The sequence below is a fragment of the Podarcis gaigeae genome (assembly GCF_964106915.1).
Source record: "Podarcis gaigeae genome assembly, chromosome: 8".
NCBI lineage: Eukaryota > Metazoa > Chordata > Lepidosauria > Squamata > Lacertidae > Podarcis > Podarcis gaigeae.
In genome coordinates this window covers 75,931,241-75,947,199 of record NC_139684.1, presented here as the reverse complement: position 1 = coordinate 75,947,199, position 15,959 = coordinate 75,931,241, and the positions used below count along the sequence as shown (strand labels likewise).

The 15,959-nt window shown below is 45.8% G+C and overlaps 3 protein-coding genes across 10 annotated transcripts in view; 2 read left to right on the top strand and 1 right to left on the bottom strand.

Annotated features, from left to right (window-relative positions):
* The window catches only part of PHLDB3 (pleckstrin homology like domain family B member 3), a 37,191-nt gene extending 28,486 nt beyond the window's left edge, over positions 1 to 8,705 (top strand). For all 8 annotated transcript variants that reach the window (XM_083753872.1, XM_083753874.1, XM_083753876.1 and 5 more), the window contains 4 exons: positions 1,342 to 1,398; positions 3,998 to 4,217; positions 6,236 to 6,321; positions 7,631 to 8,705. In XM_083753872.1, coding sequence (XP_083609998.1) covers positions 1,342 to 1,398; positions 3,998 to 4,217; positions 6,236 to 6,321; positions 7,631 to 7,765 — 498 coding nt within the window. In that variant the 3' untranslated portion in view covers positions 7,766 to 8,705. The remainder of the gene's footprint in view (positions 1 to 1,341; positions 1,399 to 3,997; positions 4,218 to 6,235; positions 6,322 to 7,630) is intronic.
* LOC310851730 (phospholipase A2 inhibitor 25 kDa subunit-like) overlaps positions 1 to 15,959 on the top strand; it is a 1,159,037-nt gene that overhangs the window by 642,779 nt on the left and 500,299 nt on the right. The gene's annotated exons all lie outside the window — the stretch shown is intronic.
* LOC310851583 (chemerin-like receptor 1) lies at positions 11,697 to 15,885 on the bottom strand. Its single transcript, XM_083754143.1, has 2 exons — positions 15,287 to 15,885; positions 11,697 to 13,136 (listed from the first exon to the last, which is right to left on the bottom strand). The coding sequence occupies exon 2, from the start codon at positions 13,126 to 13,128 to the stop codon at positions 12,085 to 12,087; it is 1,044 nt and encodes a 347-aa protein (XP_083610269.1). The 5' UTR covers positions 13,129 to 13,136; positions 15,287 to 15,885; the 3' UTR covers positions 11,697 to 12,084.

Sequence of the window (15,959 nt, the reverse complement as noted above, 5' to 3'; positions counted from 1 at the left end):
GACCTGATTCCCCTATTAGCAGCATTATGGGGTTCCGTCGCACAATATCACCCATATACTCTTTGCATATGAGGCCATAAATGCTAAAGCACCTAAATGCAATTCAGAGTTGTAGAGTGGCAGAGCATCAGGCCAGGGTTGGAGAGATCAGGGTTCAAATCCTCACTTAGCCATGAAGCTCAGAGGGAATCAGACTGCTCAACTACCACTAGATCTGGGTATGCTAATGGGTGTTGAAGTTGGGAAGAGAAGAAGGTAGCAGTTTTCCTTCCAACCTGTCTCTGTCGCAAGAGACGCCCTTTCTGTTCTGCTGCAGTTCGGTTTCCGCCAAATGTGGCTCTCATAGCCTGCTGTTTCATGTAATCTGGGGAATTATTTATGCTAAGCTACACGACTTTACAAATTTAACATAATTAATGATGTAATGCTTTCTCTGCTATTCGTTTCAATGTAATAATAATAATAATAATGATAATTTTTATTTATACCCCGCCCTCCCCAGCCAAGGCCGGGCTCAGAGTGGCTTACAAGCAATAATAAAAACAAGTCGAATGATTACAACTTAAAAACAAAATTAAAATACAACATTAAAATATTGAAACATTAAAATATTAAAATGTAGCCTCATCACAGGAGGATGAGGAAATCATAGAATTGAAGAGTTGGAAGGGACTGCCAAGGGACATCTAGCCCAACCCCCTGGAAAACAGGAATGTCAAAGCATTGTTTAAAAAATGACTAGGAGTTGCATATTGGTTTCTCTTCATTAGCTAATGAATGAATGAATAGGCCTGTTAGCTACTTGTTACCAGAAAGGCTCCAAGCAGCTTGCAGCACATTAAAAAAGAAGAAGAATAGGACTATAAATATATTGTGCCATGAAAACAAAACAAACATAACACAAAACTCCCCAGTAACAGCTGCAGGAAGCCTTGGCGATAGACCGCCAAGTCCAGAATCTAACATTAACTAACAGCATCATTGCTTTGCTCAACTCCCTTTTCTTTGCTTGAGACGGAACACCGCAACATTTTGTTAGTAGTGAGGTCTAGCCGGTGGGCAGGCAGTGGGGGAAAGCGAACATAAATCAGAGTAACCTCAGTTGCCTGCCATGTGCTTCCAAGGACAAGGAAGTAGCAGGTTTCACTATGTCAGCTCTCTGCTCGCTTGGTCTTCACGGAGAGAGAGCGTGAGGGGAGGAGTCTGGGAGTCCGTTTGGTTTTTATCTTTTGCGGTTTGGGGTTGTGTGCATGTGCCCGTGTGATGTTTGTCTTTTTTGGGGTATGCCTGTGGCTGCTGGCGCTTCGCTGCTTATCGCCCGCTCTCTCCCTTTCCTTGCAGGAGGCCAAGAAAGCCGCCGAGGAGGCAAAACGCATGGAGGTGCCCCCGTCCACCAAGGTAGGAGAACTTCTGCAAAATCAAAAACGAGCTTTTACGATCCCTTTTCATCTTTGGATCCCAGCGGGAAGGTGGCTTGAGCTCAACCGGCCTTTGCCAGGACTAAGCCTGGAGCCTGTTGCAAATTTGCTTCCGGTATGCATCTTGTAAACTGGGAAGGACTTTGAGCATGCACAGAGCGCATTCCAGACAGCTATCCTACACATCAGGGGGACGGGGAAATGATTCAAGAATAATAATACCTTTATTGTCAATGTACAACCTGTGTACAATGAAATTAATCAAGCCTCCCTCCCGCAAACACTCAATCTCATTGCACTCTGTATGCTTGTCGCACAACAATTCAGCTTTTTGAGCAGAGGAGGTAGCTTCTGTGAACATGTGAGCAAGCCCGTGCTTCTTCCTAAGAGCTGAGTCAAACCAAAGGCCGATCTGCTCTTTGGCATTCTGTTTCCTTCAGTGCCCAAGCAGGCGCTTACGGGAAACTCACAAGGAGGACAGGAGTGTAAATAACACACTTTCATTCTTGCTGCCTTGCAGCTGGTCTTTGGAGCCGAGCTGGAGTTAGCAAATAGAGATCATGGGATCGTAGCCATTGATAGCCTTAGCTTACGTCAGGGGTTCCCAAACTGTGGTCCGTGGACTGTGAGTGGCCCACAAGCATCCTTCAAGTGGTCCGTGGCATGCCCTCATTAAATGCTCACATTGATTTTCCACTATTACTTCTTTCATTTCTTACATTGTATTTCATGGCATTGCAATTTGAATTCTGTGGCAGATGTTTTATTTTTTTTATTTTTTTTAAATCTCTTAATCGGCTTTTTATTTAAGTAGCTCCTGTCCAGAGGTTTAGATGAAAGTCTGTTTCCCAGTCTTGCTTGAAGATGCCAGAAGTGGAGATATTTTAATTAAGGATGTTTTAATGCCCCAATGGAACTATGCCTGTGTATTTTAATGATTTATTGATTTTATAGAATAATAATAATAATAATAGTAGTAGTAGTAGTAATAGTTGCCCCAGCCACTCTGGGTGGCTTCCAACATTTATAAAAACATAATAAAACTATAAAATGCTTCCCCAAACAAGGTTGTTTCCAGATGTCTTCTAATGGTTATGTAGTTAAATATGACTTAGAAGCCATTTGGCATGTAAGCGGTATGTAAATTAATAAATAATAATAACAACAATAGTAATTATATTGCTCCCTTTGTTTCTTTTATTGTATTACAATTTGAATTCTATTATAGAGAGATAAACAAAAGTACTTCTTCATGCAGCACATAGTTAACCTGGGGAACTCTCTTCCACAAGAGGCAGTGATGACCACCAACTTGGATGGCTTTAAAAGAGAATTATACAAATTCTTAAAGGAGAAGGCTATCATTGGCTGCTAGCCAAGATGGCTGTGCTCTGCCTCCCTGGCTGGAGGCAGTAATGCTTCTGATAATAATAATAATAATAATAATAATAATAATAATAATAATAATAATTTATTTATACCCCACCCATCTGGCTGGGTTTTCCCATCCACTCTGGGCAGCTTCCAACAAAATATTAAAAATACAATGGTCTGTTAAACATTAAAAGCTTCCCTAAACAGGGCTGCCTTCAGTTGTCTTCTAAAGGTCTGGTAGTTGTTTTTCTCTTTGACATCTGGTGGGAGGGCGTTCCGCAGGGCGAGTGCCACTACCGAGAAGGCCCTCTGCCTGGTTCCCTGTAACTTGGCTTCTCGTAGCGAGGGAACTGCCAATTTCTAGAGGGGAGAGTGCTCTTTTCCTTTGGTCCAGCTTCCGGGTCTGTCACAGGCATCTGGTTGGCTGCTGTGAGAACAGGATGCTGGACTAGATGGGCCTGATCCAGCAGCCAAGCTCTTCTTATGCTCGTTCATTGTTAAGTACGTATCTCTGCTTTGAAAGGTGCTGTCAATCAAGGTAGGCGATGCTAGGTCAGGTGGGCTAACTCCAAAAGAAAGCTGGTGATTATATCTGTAATGTTTCACTTAACGCCAGAATTTCATACCCAAAGTAACATCCCCATTCCGCACCAGAAACACCATTTGCATATAGGAAGTGAGGAGAGATGTGTTCTACAAGGCAGTCAAGCTTCAAATGCAAATTCTGCTCAGCTCCCATCCACTAGCCTGAGAATGTGAGGCTTCATTATAAGACTGCAAGAACAGCTCTGCCAAAAGTCCATCTAGCCGGTTTCTCACAGTGACCAGATCAGATACTTACAGTAAGCTGGTGTACTAGATTTGAAGGCAACAGTCCTCTCCTGTTCTTTTTGTCCCAGCGTCGCTGGTATAACTCCCTGGATGTTCTGCCGGGTAACTGTTGGCTTTCATGAAGCATACAAAGCAGCTCTAGACAGTCAACCTTCCCTCACATGTATTTCAAGCTTCTCTTTGCCTCCATAAGGACTAGAAACTTGCTTTGGCAAAAGCATAAAGCTGAGAACCTTAGGAAACTGAATTCGGTGCCCGGTTTGGCTTCTTGTACTTACATGGTGCAGTCGCAGAGTACAGGCTGCTCTGAACACCCCCCCCAAAAAAACCCCCCACTTCCAAATTTAACCCTTGCCGTGCTTGCTGTCCTGCAGGATCCTAACCCAGCCGAGATCCGGGAGCAAAAACCAGCCACATTCGACCTGCGCAAACACCTGGAGGCATCGGGGCACAGCGTAGACACCTGCTCCCAGGTGCGGGTGACCAACAAGTCCTGCAAAGGCTACCTGGTCAAGATGGGTGGCAGGATCAAGACCTGGAAGAAGCGCTGGTTCACCTTTGACCGTCAGAAACGTGTCCTGGCCTACTATGCAGGTGAGAAGGAGAGTCCACGACCAACCGCCATGTAAAAAATGCAAGGGAAGCGCTGCTGGATCACACCAGAAGCCCACCTAGATCAGCATCCTGTTCTCACAGTGGCCTGATCCAACAGGCTGGTCCTGTGAGGTTGCTCCCACTTTTTATGGCTTGGGTGGGGTGGAAGAAAGACTTTCTCACCTGGGAGCAAAACTCCCAAACATGCATGCTGTTGCGAACCTAGCAGTTTGAAAGCATGTCAGGGTGCAAGTAGATAAATAGGTACCGCCCTGGCGGGAAAGTCAACGGCGTTTCCGTGCACTGCTCTGGCTCGCCAGAAGCTGCTTAGTCATGCTGGCCACATGACCCGGACAAACGCCGGCTCACACGGCCTATAGAGCAAGATGAAGGCACAACCCCAGAGTCATCTGCGACTGGACCTAACGATCGGGGGTCCCTTTACTTTTGAATGAATAAGGTATACTATTCATTGCATCAAATTGCAGATTTCAACGGAAGTCTCATAAAGTTCAACGAAGAAAAGCAGAAGAGCTTTTGTTACAGTTCCACAGAATCCTTTCACAGAGTCTAAGGCAAGGATTTCCGGAATATTAGCGTTGTTTCGCCATCCATCCATCCATCAGTAGAACAGGCTCATATGTAACCACTACTATGCTATAAGATCCACTATCCTGTAATATTGCCCTTCATGTGGATTATTGGACTCTATGAACAGACAGGTGGAATAGACACTTATACCTGTATGGACCTTATGCATGAACTGACTAGAGAATGAACTGATGCACTGCTTTTTTCATTGAATTTTATGAGACATCTGTTGAAATCTACAATTTGATACAATGAATAGAATACCTTATTTATTCAAAAGTACAGCCGGTTACGTCTTGTGTGTTTACTGAGTATTGTTTCATGTAATCATAGGTTTGTTGTTGAGATTTAAAAGACTGGCACATTTTAGAGGATGGCATAATTTGGGGTTTTGATTACAGTAGGGTGAGCTTGCTTATCCCCCAATTAGCTACTTGGGTGGGGGTGCTCACCTGTTATCGGAACCTGCTGCTCGGGATGGCTATTGGCTCCCCCAGTTCTGAAAGCTATGTACTATTGCTATGTACAGGTGCTCTGCCTGCAGAAGGTCCCTGTTTTAATTTCTCCCTTGCATCTCCAGTCAAAGGAGTCTCAGGCAGCAGAAATAGGAAAGAGAGCTGTTGCCATCCAGTGCAGAAAGTTTTAGGCTCAATGGGCAGACTTAGAGCCAAACTGCATGTGGTGTTAATCATATGAGCAGCCTTTTCTTCTTTCAGAAATTGACAGTGCACGGCTTCAATCTGGATCAGGACCTTGGGGTGGGCTTTATCCCTTGACTCTGCCACAGCACTGATCCAGATCCTGCGCAATTTGTGTTGCGGGGGGGGGGGGTGGCAGAAGCATCCATTTATTGCAACGAAGCACCTTCCTTTGATCCCGAAAGTCTGTCCACAGCATTAATCTCCCCAGGCCGATTGAAGCTCAAACCGCTGGTATGTGTAGAACATACAAATCAAGTCTGTTTGCATATTTCTTATTTGCATGTGAGAATTTGCATATAGGTATAAAAAATGAAAATCATCTTCATCATCCATGGGGAAAGCAAGTTTCTAACAAAAATGAAATCTTCTGGAAAGCATATTCATCTCCCTCTCAGGCTCTTGAATTTCACCAGGCTTCCTCTCTTAAGCCATAGCCATTCACTTGTTTCCAATCCATAAGAACTAGAAATTCTCTCTTTAAAATAAAATAATAAATATGAAGAAATTAAAGTTTTGCAGTCTGCAACCCAGTACTATTTTCCCTAAGGAATTGCATCTGGCACCCAATCCTGGAATGTCCGAGATTCCCTTAGAGAATGCCTCTATGCTTGTGTTGTGGAGGGGTCAATGTGATGCACCTGAGAAATTCATGTCTGTCCTCTGTTTGGTATTTCCCCTGCCACTCTCAGCACCCTAATGTGCCCCTCTGCTTCTTTCTCGTTGCAGACAAAGAGGAGACCAAGCTTAAAGGCGTCATTTACTTCCAGGCCATCGAAGAGGTGTACTACGACCACCTCCGCAGTGCTTTCAAGGTACCAAAAAAGCACAGACCCCCCCCTTAAAACTCTCTTCACTGTGAAATCCCCTGATGCAGAGCATAGTTGGAACTAGCTGCCACAGGAAGCAGCGATAGCCACCAGCTCCAATGGCTTTAAAAGGGGATGAGACAAATTCATGGAGGAGATGGCTATCAATGGCAGTGGTGGCAGTAATGCTTCTGGAAATGGCAGGAGGGGAGAGTGTTTTTGTGCTTGGGGGAATCTGGCTGGCCCCTGTGAGAACAGGATGCCGGACTATGTGGGCTATAGGTTCTTATATTACTAAGTTCCATCATGGGCAAAATTCTGGGGCCCATATGCCAGCGTTGGGCAAGACCAGGGGGGCAAAAGTGGGTGGAGCCGCAGGTGTGACCCTTGACCTTTGCATACCGTAGCTGGTGGTATCTCTCCATCCAGGCAAATGGTGGCCAAAAGGAAGCCACTGAGCAGGGGTCATTGAGGAGTGTAGATCTGGGGGTGAAGGGTTTGTAAACTGGGAAGAGTTATCCTTTGCCACCCTGGGTTCCTTTGAGCAGGATAATAAACAAATAACCAAACAAATGGACACATTCCAGCTAAGCAAAAACCACCCGAGCACAGTGTGAAGCAGGGCAAATGGGGGTGAGGGTGACCTAGGGAGAATCCCAGGGTGAAATAAGAGAGGCTAGGTGAGCCACTTTCAGTTCCCTGCCCCTTATCTACCCCAGTGTAATCTGGAGTAGGCTAAATTTATCACTATGGGGAAGGATAGCTTCAATAAAGATGACTGTGCTACTGAAAATGTTGTTTCTTTTTCAAACAATCCCAATAATAAGTGGACGAAATTGCTTTAAACAATGGCAGAGAGATTTGGCAAGATTTATACGGCAGGGCAAAAAAACAAGGATAAAGTACAAACTGCTAACGGAAATAAAAGAAAGAGGAAGGTTTGCACTACCAGACCTCAAATTGTATTATGAGGCAGCATGCCTAGTATGACTTAAAGAGTGGATGATATTAAAAAATGCAAATATATTAGATCCATTTTTTTTTCATGGAGTCTGCATAAATTGGGCTTGTGCAAAGCACCTGCTCTAACCACTGAGACGTGGTGGCTTTACAAAGCTGCTCTGCTGTAGTTGAGCCTAGCGCTACCCCACAAAATGGCAATGAGGATAAAATGAAAGTGGGGGGGGGGAGGTGTTGACAGAGCACCACGTGCCTTGCCGCGCGAACCTTGGAGAAGGAAGGGTTGGATTTCTAAAAAGCGCATCATGAGAAAGTTTTGTGTTTCCATTGTTCTTTCGACTCTCCTCTCCCCCAGAGCCCCAGCCCCAAGATGACCTTCTGCGTCAAGACTTACGACCGCCTTTTCTGCATGGTGGCGCCCAGCCCGGAGGCAATGCGTATCTGGATGGATGCAATTGTCACAGCGGCAGAGGAGAACATTCGCTACTGATGGGCCTTGATTGCGGTGGACACTTGGCTCCCCATACTTGACTATGGGGCCTGGCACTTCTCTCCAAGGAGGACTCCTCTGCTGTAAAATATGACTCTCCCCAGGACAGAGACTGATGGCAAGATGGGAGAGGCAAAGTGTTTTCATGTTCGGTCAGAAGGCCATGCGGCCTGTCTGATCTTTGGAACAACAGGGTGGAATCCAAGTACCTTATAACAGGATAATCAGTCAATAAGAATGGTTGGCCGTGCCTGTTTTGTTCATACAAATTGCCTGAATACTGATGTTTGTTTTTTAATGGACCAGCTCAAAAGAGAGTTCTGAGTATCCCCTCTATCAGAAAAGACTTAGGGCAATGTCTTGGCAGATGGAAACTCTTCTGTAAATAAAAGTGACTTCCATTCCGAAGGATAAAAACCAACTTCTCTGGAACTTGTAGCTCCTGCCGAACAAAGCGAATCATCTGGACTTCATGTGGATTTTATGAGTTGGCTGGACGTTCCATGAGTCACAAGCAGACTCCTGCTGGTTTTGTAGAAGTCGTGACTTGCACTAGCCCCAACCAGCTGAGATTTGGTCCTGGTTGGAACCCTTAGGAGTACATCTTATTTCCATCATTGCTACTTGTTTAGATTCGCTCAACCATGTGGCATTTCCACCCCTCCCCAGTAGTGTTTTTGTCACACTGCATTCACGTGGGTTTGACTGGATTGTGGAAGAGGTTCTTAATATGTGTGTTTGGGGGGTAAAACTCTGCTGCACCCCCTATGCGGAAAAGCAAGGCATCTTGCCCACGCTGTATAGACCTCCTTGTATTTATTGTGTGCTTCGGTCGGTCTTTCTTTTGTTGGAATACCTGGGACACTGCTTAAAGGGGCAACCATGTATAAAACTGTGGGCTATTTATTGTGTCAACCTTTAAAGTGGAAACAGATCTGAATATCACTCAAGTTATTCTCTCCTGCAATAAGAAGGTTTCACTCGTGATAATTAAGTTGACCAGCCTCCCTCCCCCTGCAAACTTCTCTGTGTCGAATCCTGCTCTTCTCCTGCATCTGCCTGGAAGTACACCAGGCACTAACTAGAGCCTATTTTGGTACCCACGTGGCGCTGTGGGTTAAACCACAGAGCCTAGGACTTGCCAGTCAGAAGGTGGGCGGTTCGAATCCCCGCAATGGGGTGAGCTCCCGTTGCTCGGTCCCTGCTCCTGCCAACCTAGCAGTTCAAAAGCACGAAGTGCAAGTAGATAAACAGGTACGGCTCCGGCGGGAAGGTAAACGGCGTTTCCGTGCGCTGCTCTGGTTCGCCATAAGCGGCTTAGTCATGCTGGCTACATGACCCGGAAGCTGTACGCCCGCTCCCCCGGCCAATAAAGCGAGATGAGCGCCGCAACCCCAGAGTCAGTCACGACTGGACCTAATAGTCAGGGGTCCCTTTACCTTTACTTTATATGGAATATCCAGTTGTTCCCATGACTACGTATCTGCCGTGCACAAGTGACTGATATCAAGGTTGATGTCATCAGGGCTCGGAATCATGAGACACCTGCCCAGGCCCACTCCCCAACAGTGGGCTGCTAGTTTTGCTCCTCTTCAGTCTTTTCTGGTGCCTGGTCAGCTGCTTTCTCCAAGCACAGTGACAAGTAGAAGGAGCAGCAGCAGCTGAGGAAGGAGCGTAGCTCAGTGGCAGAGCATTAACTTTGTATGTACAAGGTCCAATCTCCAGGTAGGAGTGGGAGAAACGCCTACCTAAGTGTTGGAGTGGCAGCAGTACTGAGATGGATGGACCAACGGCCTCATTCAATATTTATTTATTTCATAAAAGTAGTACGCCTCTTGAAAAAGAACCTCAAAGCTGTTTATAAGACAGCTTCCCACATTCCTGTGAGTGTCCCATGGCTCCTCTCATACCTGTCAATTGCCAGAGGTCTGAGTGATGCCTTTTTCCTGCCCATGCAGATGATGCTGCCGCTTGTGAAATGCCACATGTCACTGTGCAAGCCTCAGCAATCAGCTGATTGTCACTGTTTGCAAGGTCCACAGATAGCATGTCACAAGCCCTGACAAACAGCTGATTGTTGGCCCTTGCATTGCACTGCACAGAGGACCTGCAAACCCCCTTTGGCTCAGTCACATCTTTAACTGACCCCAAACAGCCTCGTTTATAAGCAGTTTGCTTTTGCTCAACAGACTTTGCCCCTTTTCCTTCCTGCCCTCTCTTCGATCACAACTCCCTTCATCCCCCAATATGAGCCAGCAAAACAGCTTCCTTCAACATTCTGAAAGATGGGGGAGGTGAAAATTGTCCTTTTCCTGAACTGTCGAAGAATTTTCGTCCACCTCTGAAGAATATTCAGTGAAATGCATATACCCAGCACATACAATATCACCACCTACATATGGTGCCGAGAAATGGGGATGGTTTAGTCCAGGCATAGGCAAACTCTGGCCCTCCAGATGTTTTTGGCCTACAACTCCCATGATCCCTAGCTAGCAGGACCAGTGGTCAGGGATGATGGAAACTCTAGTCCCAAAACATCTTGAGTTTGCCTATGCCTGGTTTAGTCCTAGGCTGCATTCACACCAAGTTAAAGCACTATGATACCACTTTAAGTAGTTATGAACTCCCCAAAGCATTATGGGAGCTGTAGTTTGTTAAGGTCCCCGAGTCTCTTCTCACAGAACTTCAGTCCCCATAGTTCCCTGTGAAGTGGGATTGAATGTTAAGCCGCGCGTGAGAATTGGTAATTCTGAGAGGGGATTAGGTTCCTCCTAGCAACTCTCAGCACCCTTAACAATTTCCAGCTCCCATAATTCTTTGGGGGAAGGCATGACTGTTTAAGGTGGTATCTGGCTTGGTGTGAAGGTGACCCTGGTCACTCGACTAGTTTTTCCTCTCCAGTAACCCATTGCTGTGGGACTTGAACCCAGGCCTGTCCAATGAAGCTGAATGTTGCGAGATTCAGAACAGACTAAAGGAAGCTCCATATATAGCTCCTAGTTAAAATATGGAATTTTCTGTGGTGTGGTGGGTACCCAGCCACCAGCTGGGTAGCTTCAGTAGGCGATTAAGACGGTCAAATAGGTTATCAGACATGGTGGTTATATTGCAGCCAGGTTATACTGCCTATATATCACTGTGAAACAATGGTGTACTAGGGCTACTGTCCTTGCATCCTTGTTGCAGGCTTTCCTTAATAGGCATCCGGATGGCCACTGTGAGAACAAAATGCTGGATTAGATGTGACCCAGCAGCACTCCTTGAGACAGAAACACCTACAACAAAACAGCTCAGAAATAGAGCCTGCATGATTAAGACTGCCTGTCTCCTATTTGGGCTGGGGAAACTGGGTGAATAACTTGTTTTGTGCACTAGGAAACGTTGAGCAAAGCCGTCGCTTAATCCTCGGGAGAGGTGTGTCTCTTTTGAGCAACTTCTACAATCCCAGGATTAGGAAGCCTGTTTGATGATTGTATTTAATAAATTTTTGCACCATCACAGGTACAGACCACACGTGCTTCTGTCAACCAGAGCAGGTCTTCCAACTCTTTGATTCTGCAGGGCTGTTGTTACAGGCATCTATTGCAAAGACACCTTAAGTCTCCAATGCTGACTCACCTAAACCCAGGAAGCCCTGGTTCCCAGGATAGTCTCACTGCTCAGGGAAGGGGGGGGGAGTCTGCAATACCATGCAAACATTCTTCCCAGGTTTTTAAGGGTCTTGGTTTTCCCGCTTTGCTAAGCAGAACTACGGAAACTTTTCCTCAATCCATTTCCAGAGCCTGGTTCTCAAAAGCAGAACTCTGTTTGTCCCTCAAGTGACTCCACATTTGCTTTCAGACCCAATGATAGGACAAAAGACCACAAACAACCACACACACAAGTTATGTTCAGAGACCTGAGACTGTAAGAATCAGCATTCAGAGTAAGCTTAGTAGGTGTAGGGATTTATTCTAGAGTTCCTTCCTTGCCCCAGGGTGCCCTCTCATTCTTCTTTCCAGAACTGCCCTTGCCCTGTCAGTCTAGTATAAATCCTGGGGTGGACTTATCTGTGCTTAGTCTGGGGCATTATGAAAAACCTGACCTGGATAAAGAAATGGATCTGCCATGAACCTTACACCCGCTATTCCCAGTTGAAAATGTTCAGAAAACATCGCTGTGTACCACAAGGTGAAATTTCATTCTACTCCGCAATTTGGGGGCAGAAACAGGCAGTCCAAAATTTGATTTGGTAAGGAATGTGATGGATTAATACTGTTTCAGCAAATGATGACTCATGGACCTCACAAGCCAACAAGTCTCCAGAACCTTGAATTTGCTCACAACACTCTATCAACCACCGTGGATTGGACCGGCTCAGTGACGGATGAAGCAGCTTCCTTCTGGTATCTGCTAGGCCTTCTGAAGGAGTAGCCACTCTCCTCGAGCAAAGTTCTCCTGAAAGCCCCAACCAAGTTGAAACGGCCGAGCTTCCTGCGGAAGTCCAGGCCCAGGAAGAAGTAAAGGATGGGGTTGGCACAGCTGTTGAGGTAGGCCAGAGAGGACGTGAGGGGAAGGCCAATGGACATCCCTTGACCCTTCACTTCCACCAGCTTGAGGATGAGGAATATGTGGTACGGTGCCCAGCAGAGAAAAAAGGTGACCACAATAGCCAAGATGACCTTGAAGGGTTTGTTGGAGCGAAAGGTGGTCTGTCGCTTCCTCAATTTCACCGTGATAATCCCGTAGCAGACTACAATGATGGCAAAGGGAGCCAGGAACCCACAGATCAACCTCAGAAGATACAAGGCCCACTTCACTGAAACCTGGTCCCCCAGGGCAAGGGAACACTTGGTGCTACCTTTCTCTGCTACCACTCTTCGGTAAAGATAGAAAGGGAGGCTTGCGGCAGTAGCCACAAACCAGGCCCCAGCAGCAGCCAGCCATGCCATGCGGGGGCCCCGGTGGTTTTTGAACCACACCGGGTAGGACACGGAAATGGCTCTGTCCAAGCTGATAGCAGCCAGGAGGAAGACGCTGCAGAACATGTTGAGGTACTTGATGAAGCTGTTGGCTTGGCACAGGAAGCTCCCAAAGGGCCACCCCTCGTAGAAGGCGTTCTTCAGCAGCGGCACTATCCGGCTGACTGAGAACAGGAAGTCGGCCAAGGCAAGGTGGAAGAACCAAACACAATTGACAGTACGTAAGACCTGGCGCGCTGTGATCCAGATCACAGTCCCGTTGCCGAGGGAGCCAAACAGGAAAACCACGCTGTAGAAGAAGATCTGGATTGCGTCCATTATTTTGCTCTCTTCGCTTCTGGCTTTGGAAGGCAGCTGCAAGGAGACACTGGTAGGCCACAGGGCAGTGGCATTGACGTCCATGATGGAACCTTTGAAAAGAGAGAGAAATGGGAAGTCAGGTGTTCCTGAGGCAGGTATGTGAACCTTGAAAGGAGAGGACTTGTGCCCCAGCAACATCTACAGGGCCACAGGTTAGCTGCCCCTGCTGTAGGTGACTTGAGAAAGAGAGTTTTTAAAAATATTATTATTATTATTTTTTAAAATGATAAAAAAGAAGAGAGAAGCAGAAAGAAAGAAAGAATTATCCTTGCGAACGAATGCTGAGTGAACTCTTCACGGATTCAAGCCTGCCTGTCAAGCTATGAAAGCCAATCAAAATGCAGCCCACGCCTCAGATTCATTTCTCCAAATTGCCCCCCCCCCCACTTGCCAATTCCTCTACCCCTCTCTGCATTAGGTAGGAACTTTGAGGAGCAGGAACAAATCACGGCAAGAAGCAGGAAGGTCTCCCCTCCCCTGCCCACAGCCCTCCATCATCTGAAGGGCTTCTGCATTTCCCAGGGACTGCATGCAGTAATAATAATAATAATAATAATAATAATAATAATAATAATAATTTTTATTTATACCCTGCCCTTCCCAGTTCAGAAAACCGGGCTCATGGTGGCTAACAACAAATTTCAAACACTTAATTGATGCAACAAAAAACAGCATAAAATACAGTATAAAATGTGAATAACAATAAATTCAGAATTCAAAAATCAATTTAGGGGGGAAATCCATCCAATAAACATTAGATGATCACCAGGGCTAGCTGGCTAAATTAGTCCTATTTGGGCCAGTGAGAAGACCAGGGGAGAATTAGCTGTGCGATCTAGAGTGGGTAATTTCTGTACACATTACTTGGCTGAAAAACTGCATTGCAAAATTCATATAAGTGCATATCTAGAAGGAGAGCTGCATTTTGTTTTTCGTATTGTTTCACAATGTGCAAATTTGATACAATTTGCCTGTAAATGTGAACTGAATTTACGTCCTCACCCAGAAAACCAATCCAGCTCACATTTCAAGATGAGCCTACCTAATCTGCATTTTCATAAACAACATACAAACCCAAACACTACCATCCTTTGAAATTTATCTGAATTTTGCAATGCAGTTTTTCAGGCAAGTAATGCGTAGAGCAATGCATATGCTAGGATAAGGGTGTGTGTGCAAATGCAGAGATTAGTGAACATCAAAATCCATTACAGTAGGCAAAATGACTTTGCGGGGGGGGGGGGAAGTGTCTATTGAGAGAAATTCACACTAAAACGCTGTTGGATTTTTACAAATTTTTGGTTTTAATCACATACTGATGTGGAAATGCGGAGAACTGGTGATAACAGAGGGAAAAGACTGGGAGGGAGGGAGGGGCCTCAGGAAGAAAAGTGGAGGAAAAAATCTGCCACCTGAAGCGGCTGTCTCACCTTGCCAAATGGTATCTTTCTTTTCCCAGAAAAAGGGAGTGCCTCTGTTATTAGAACAGTGGGAAATATCCATCTGCTTTGATTGACTTAGGCTGCATACACATCATACATTTAAAGTACATTTAAAACACCTCCTTAATAGCCCTGGAAGCTGTAGTTTAACCCTGACAGAGCTAGAATTCTCAGCACCATTCAAACACTACAATTCCCAGGATTCTTTGGTGGTGCGGTGCTTTAAATATATGGTGTTCATTCAGCCTATGGCTCCCCACTGTCACTGGCACAGAACCTTCCCAGCTCTGCCATATGAGGTTGTTTTTAATTGGGAATGTCAGGATTGGAACCCGGGACCTTGTTGCTGCCTCCACTCAACTGAGCTTTCTCTACACAAAAGTATGAACCACATACAGGGAAAGTCAGAGGCACACGCTCCATCCTAAGCATGCCACTGAGGCCACACACCTAAATCACATTGGGATGCCATTATGACACACATTGCGATGCAAACCACAATGCAGACAGAGCACAATGTTGGTGGCCACAGACCACAACAGAGGTGCAATCTATGCAGGGAAGAAACAATCTCGCCAGATGGACGATAAAAACACATTTACCTTGCTTCAAAAGACCAAAGCAACTGGAACAGCCACAGAGACGAGAAAGACCATTGTGATGTGTTTTTCCTCACACTAGCTTCCATCTGATTTGAAAATGTAAGCTCTAGCAGGACAATGTCCAAGGAGATGAAGCATCTTGGACCCAACCCTTACCTGTCAGAGGTTGCAGGACTCTGGTCTTCTATGGTCCTTCGTTGGTGTCCTTGTGCATGAAACTGAAGACTTCTTGGTTGCTGCTTGTCTTCCTCGCTGGGCTAAGACCTTGGTCTCTGGCCAAGACAAAGATTAGCTCCTGATGAAAAGGGGAACTCGGTGATATGTTTACTTCATTGTGCGTGGAAGAGGGGGGAACACAGAGGCTGGTGTGTGTTTGGGAAGCTCTGCTTGTAGACCGAGATAACAGCGGCCAATTAAGGCACCAGGAAAGGCAGGAAGCCCTCTAATGAAGAGTTCTGTGGAAGCAAGGCGAGGCATCCATAAAAAGAAAGAAAAAATCCAATTGCTCTCCTAAAGCTGCAGGGTGCAATGATTCATGGGAGACAGAGATTTCACCCGATGCTTGTCTTGAAGAGGAATTCTTTCTCTCAGGAGTGAGCTGTTCCTTTTGTAGTAGAGAGCGGGTTTGCAGAGTCGACAGTGGGCAGGGCTGGATGTGCACTCTTTGCAAAAGTTCAGCCAAGTTCTGCTATGAGAAACAGCTAAATTCTGCAACCTGATTTAGTCCATATTTTTTTTCTTCTGCGACAAGGAAAAGCTGGATTCTGCAACTTGAATGAAAGCACATTTGCCTGATTTATTCTGTAACTGGTTTTTTTTAAAAAACATT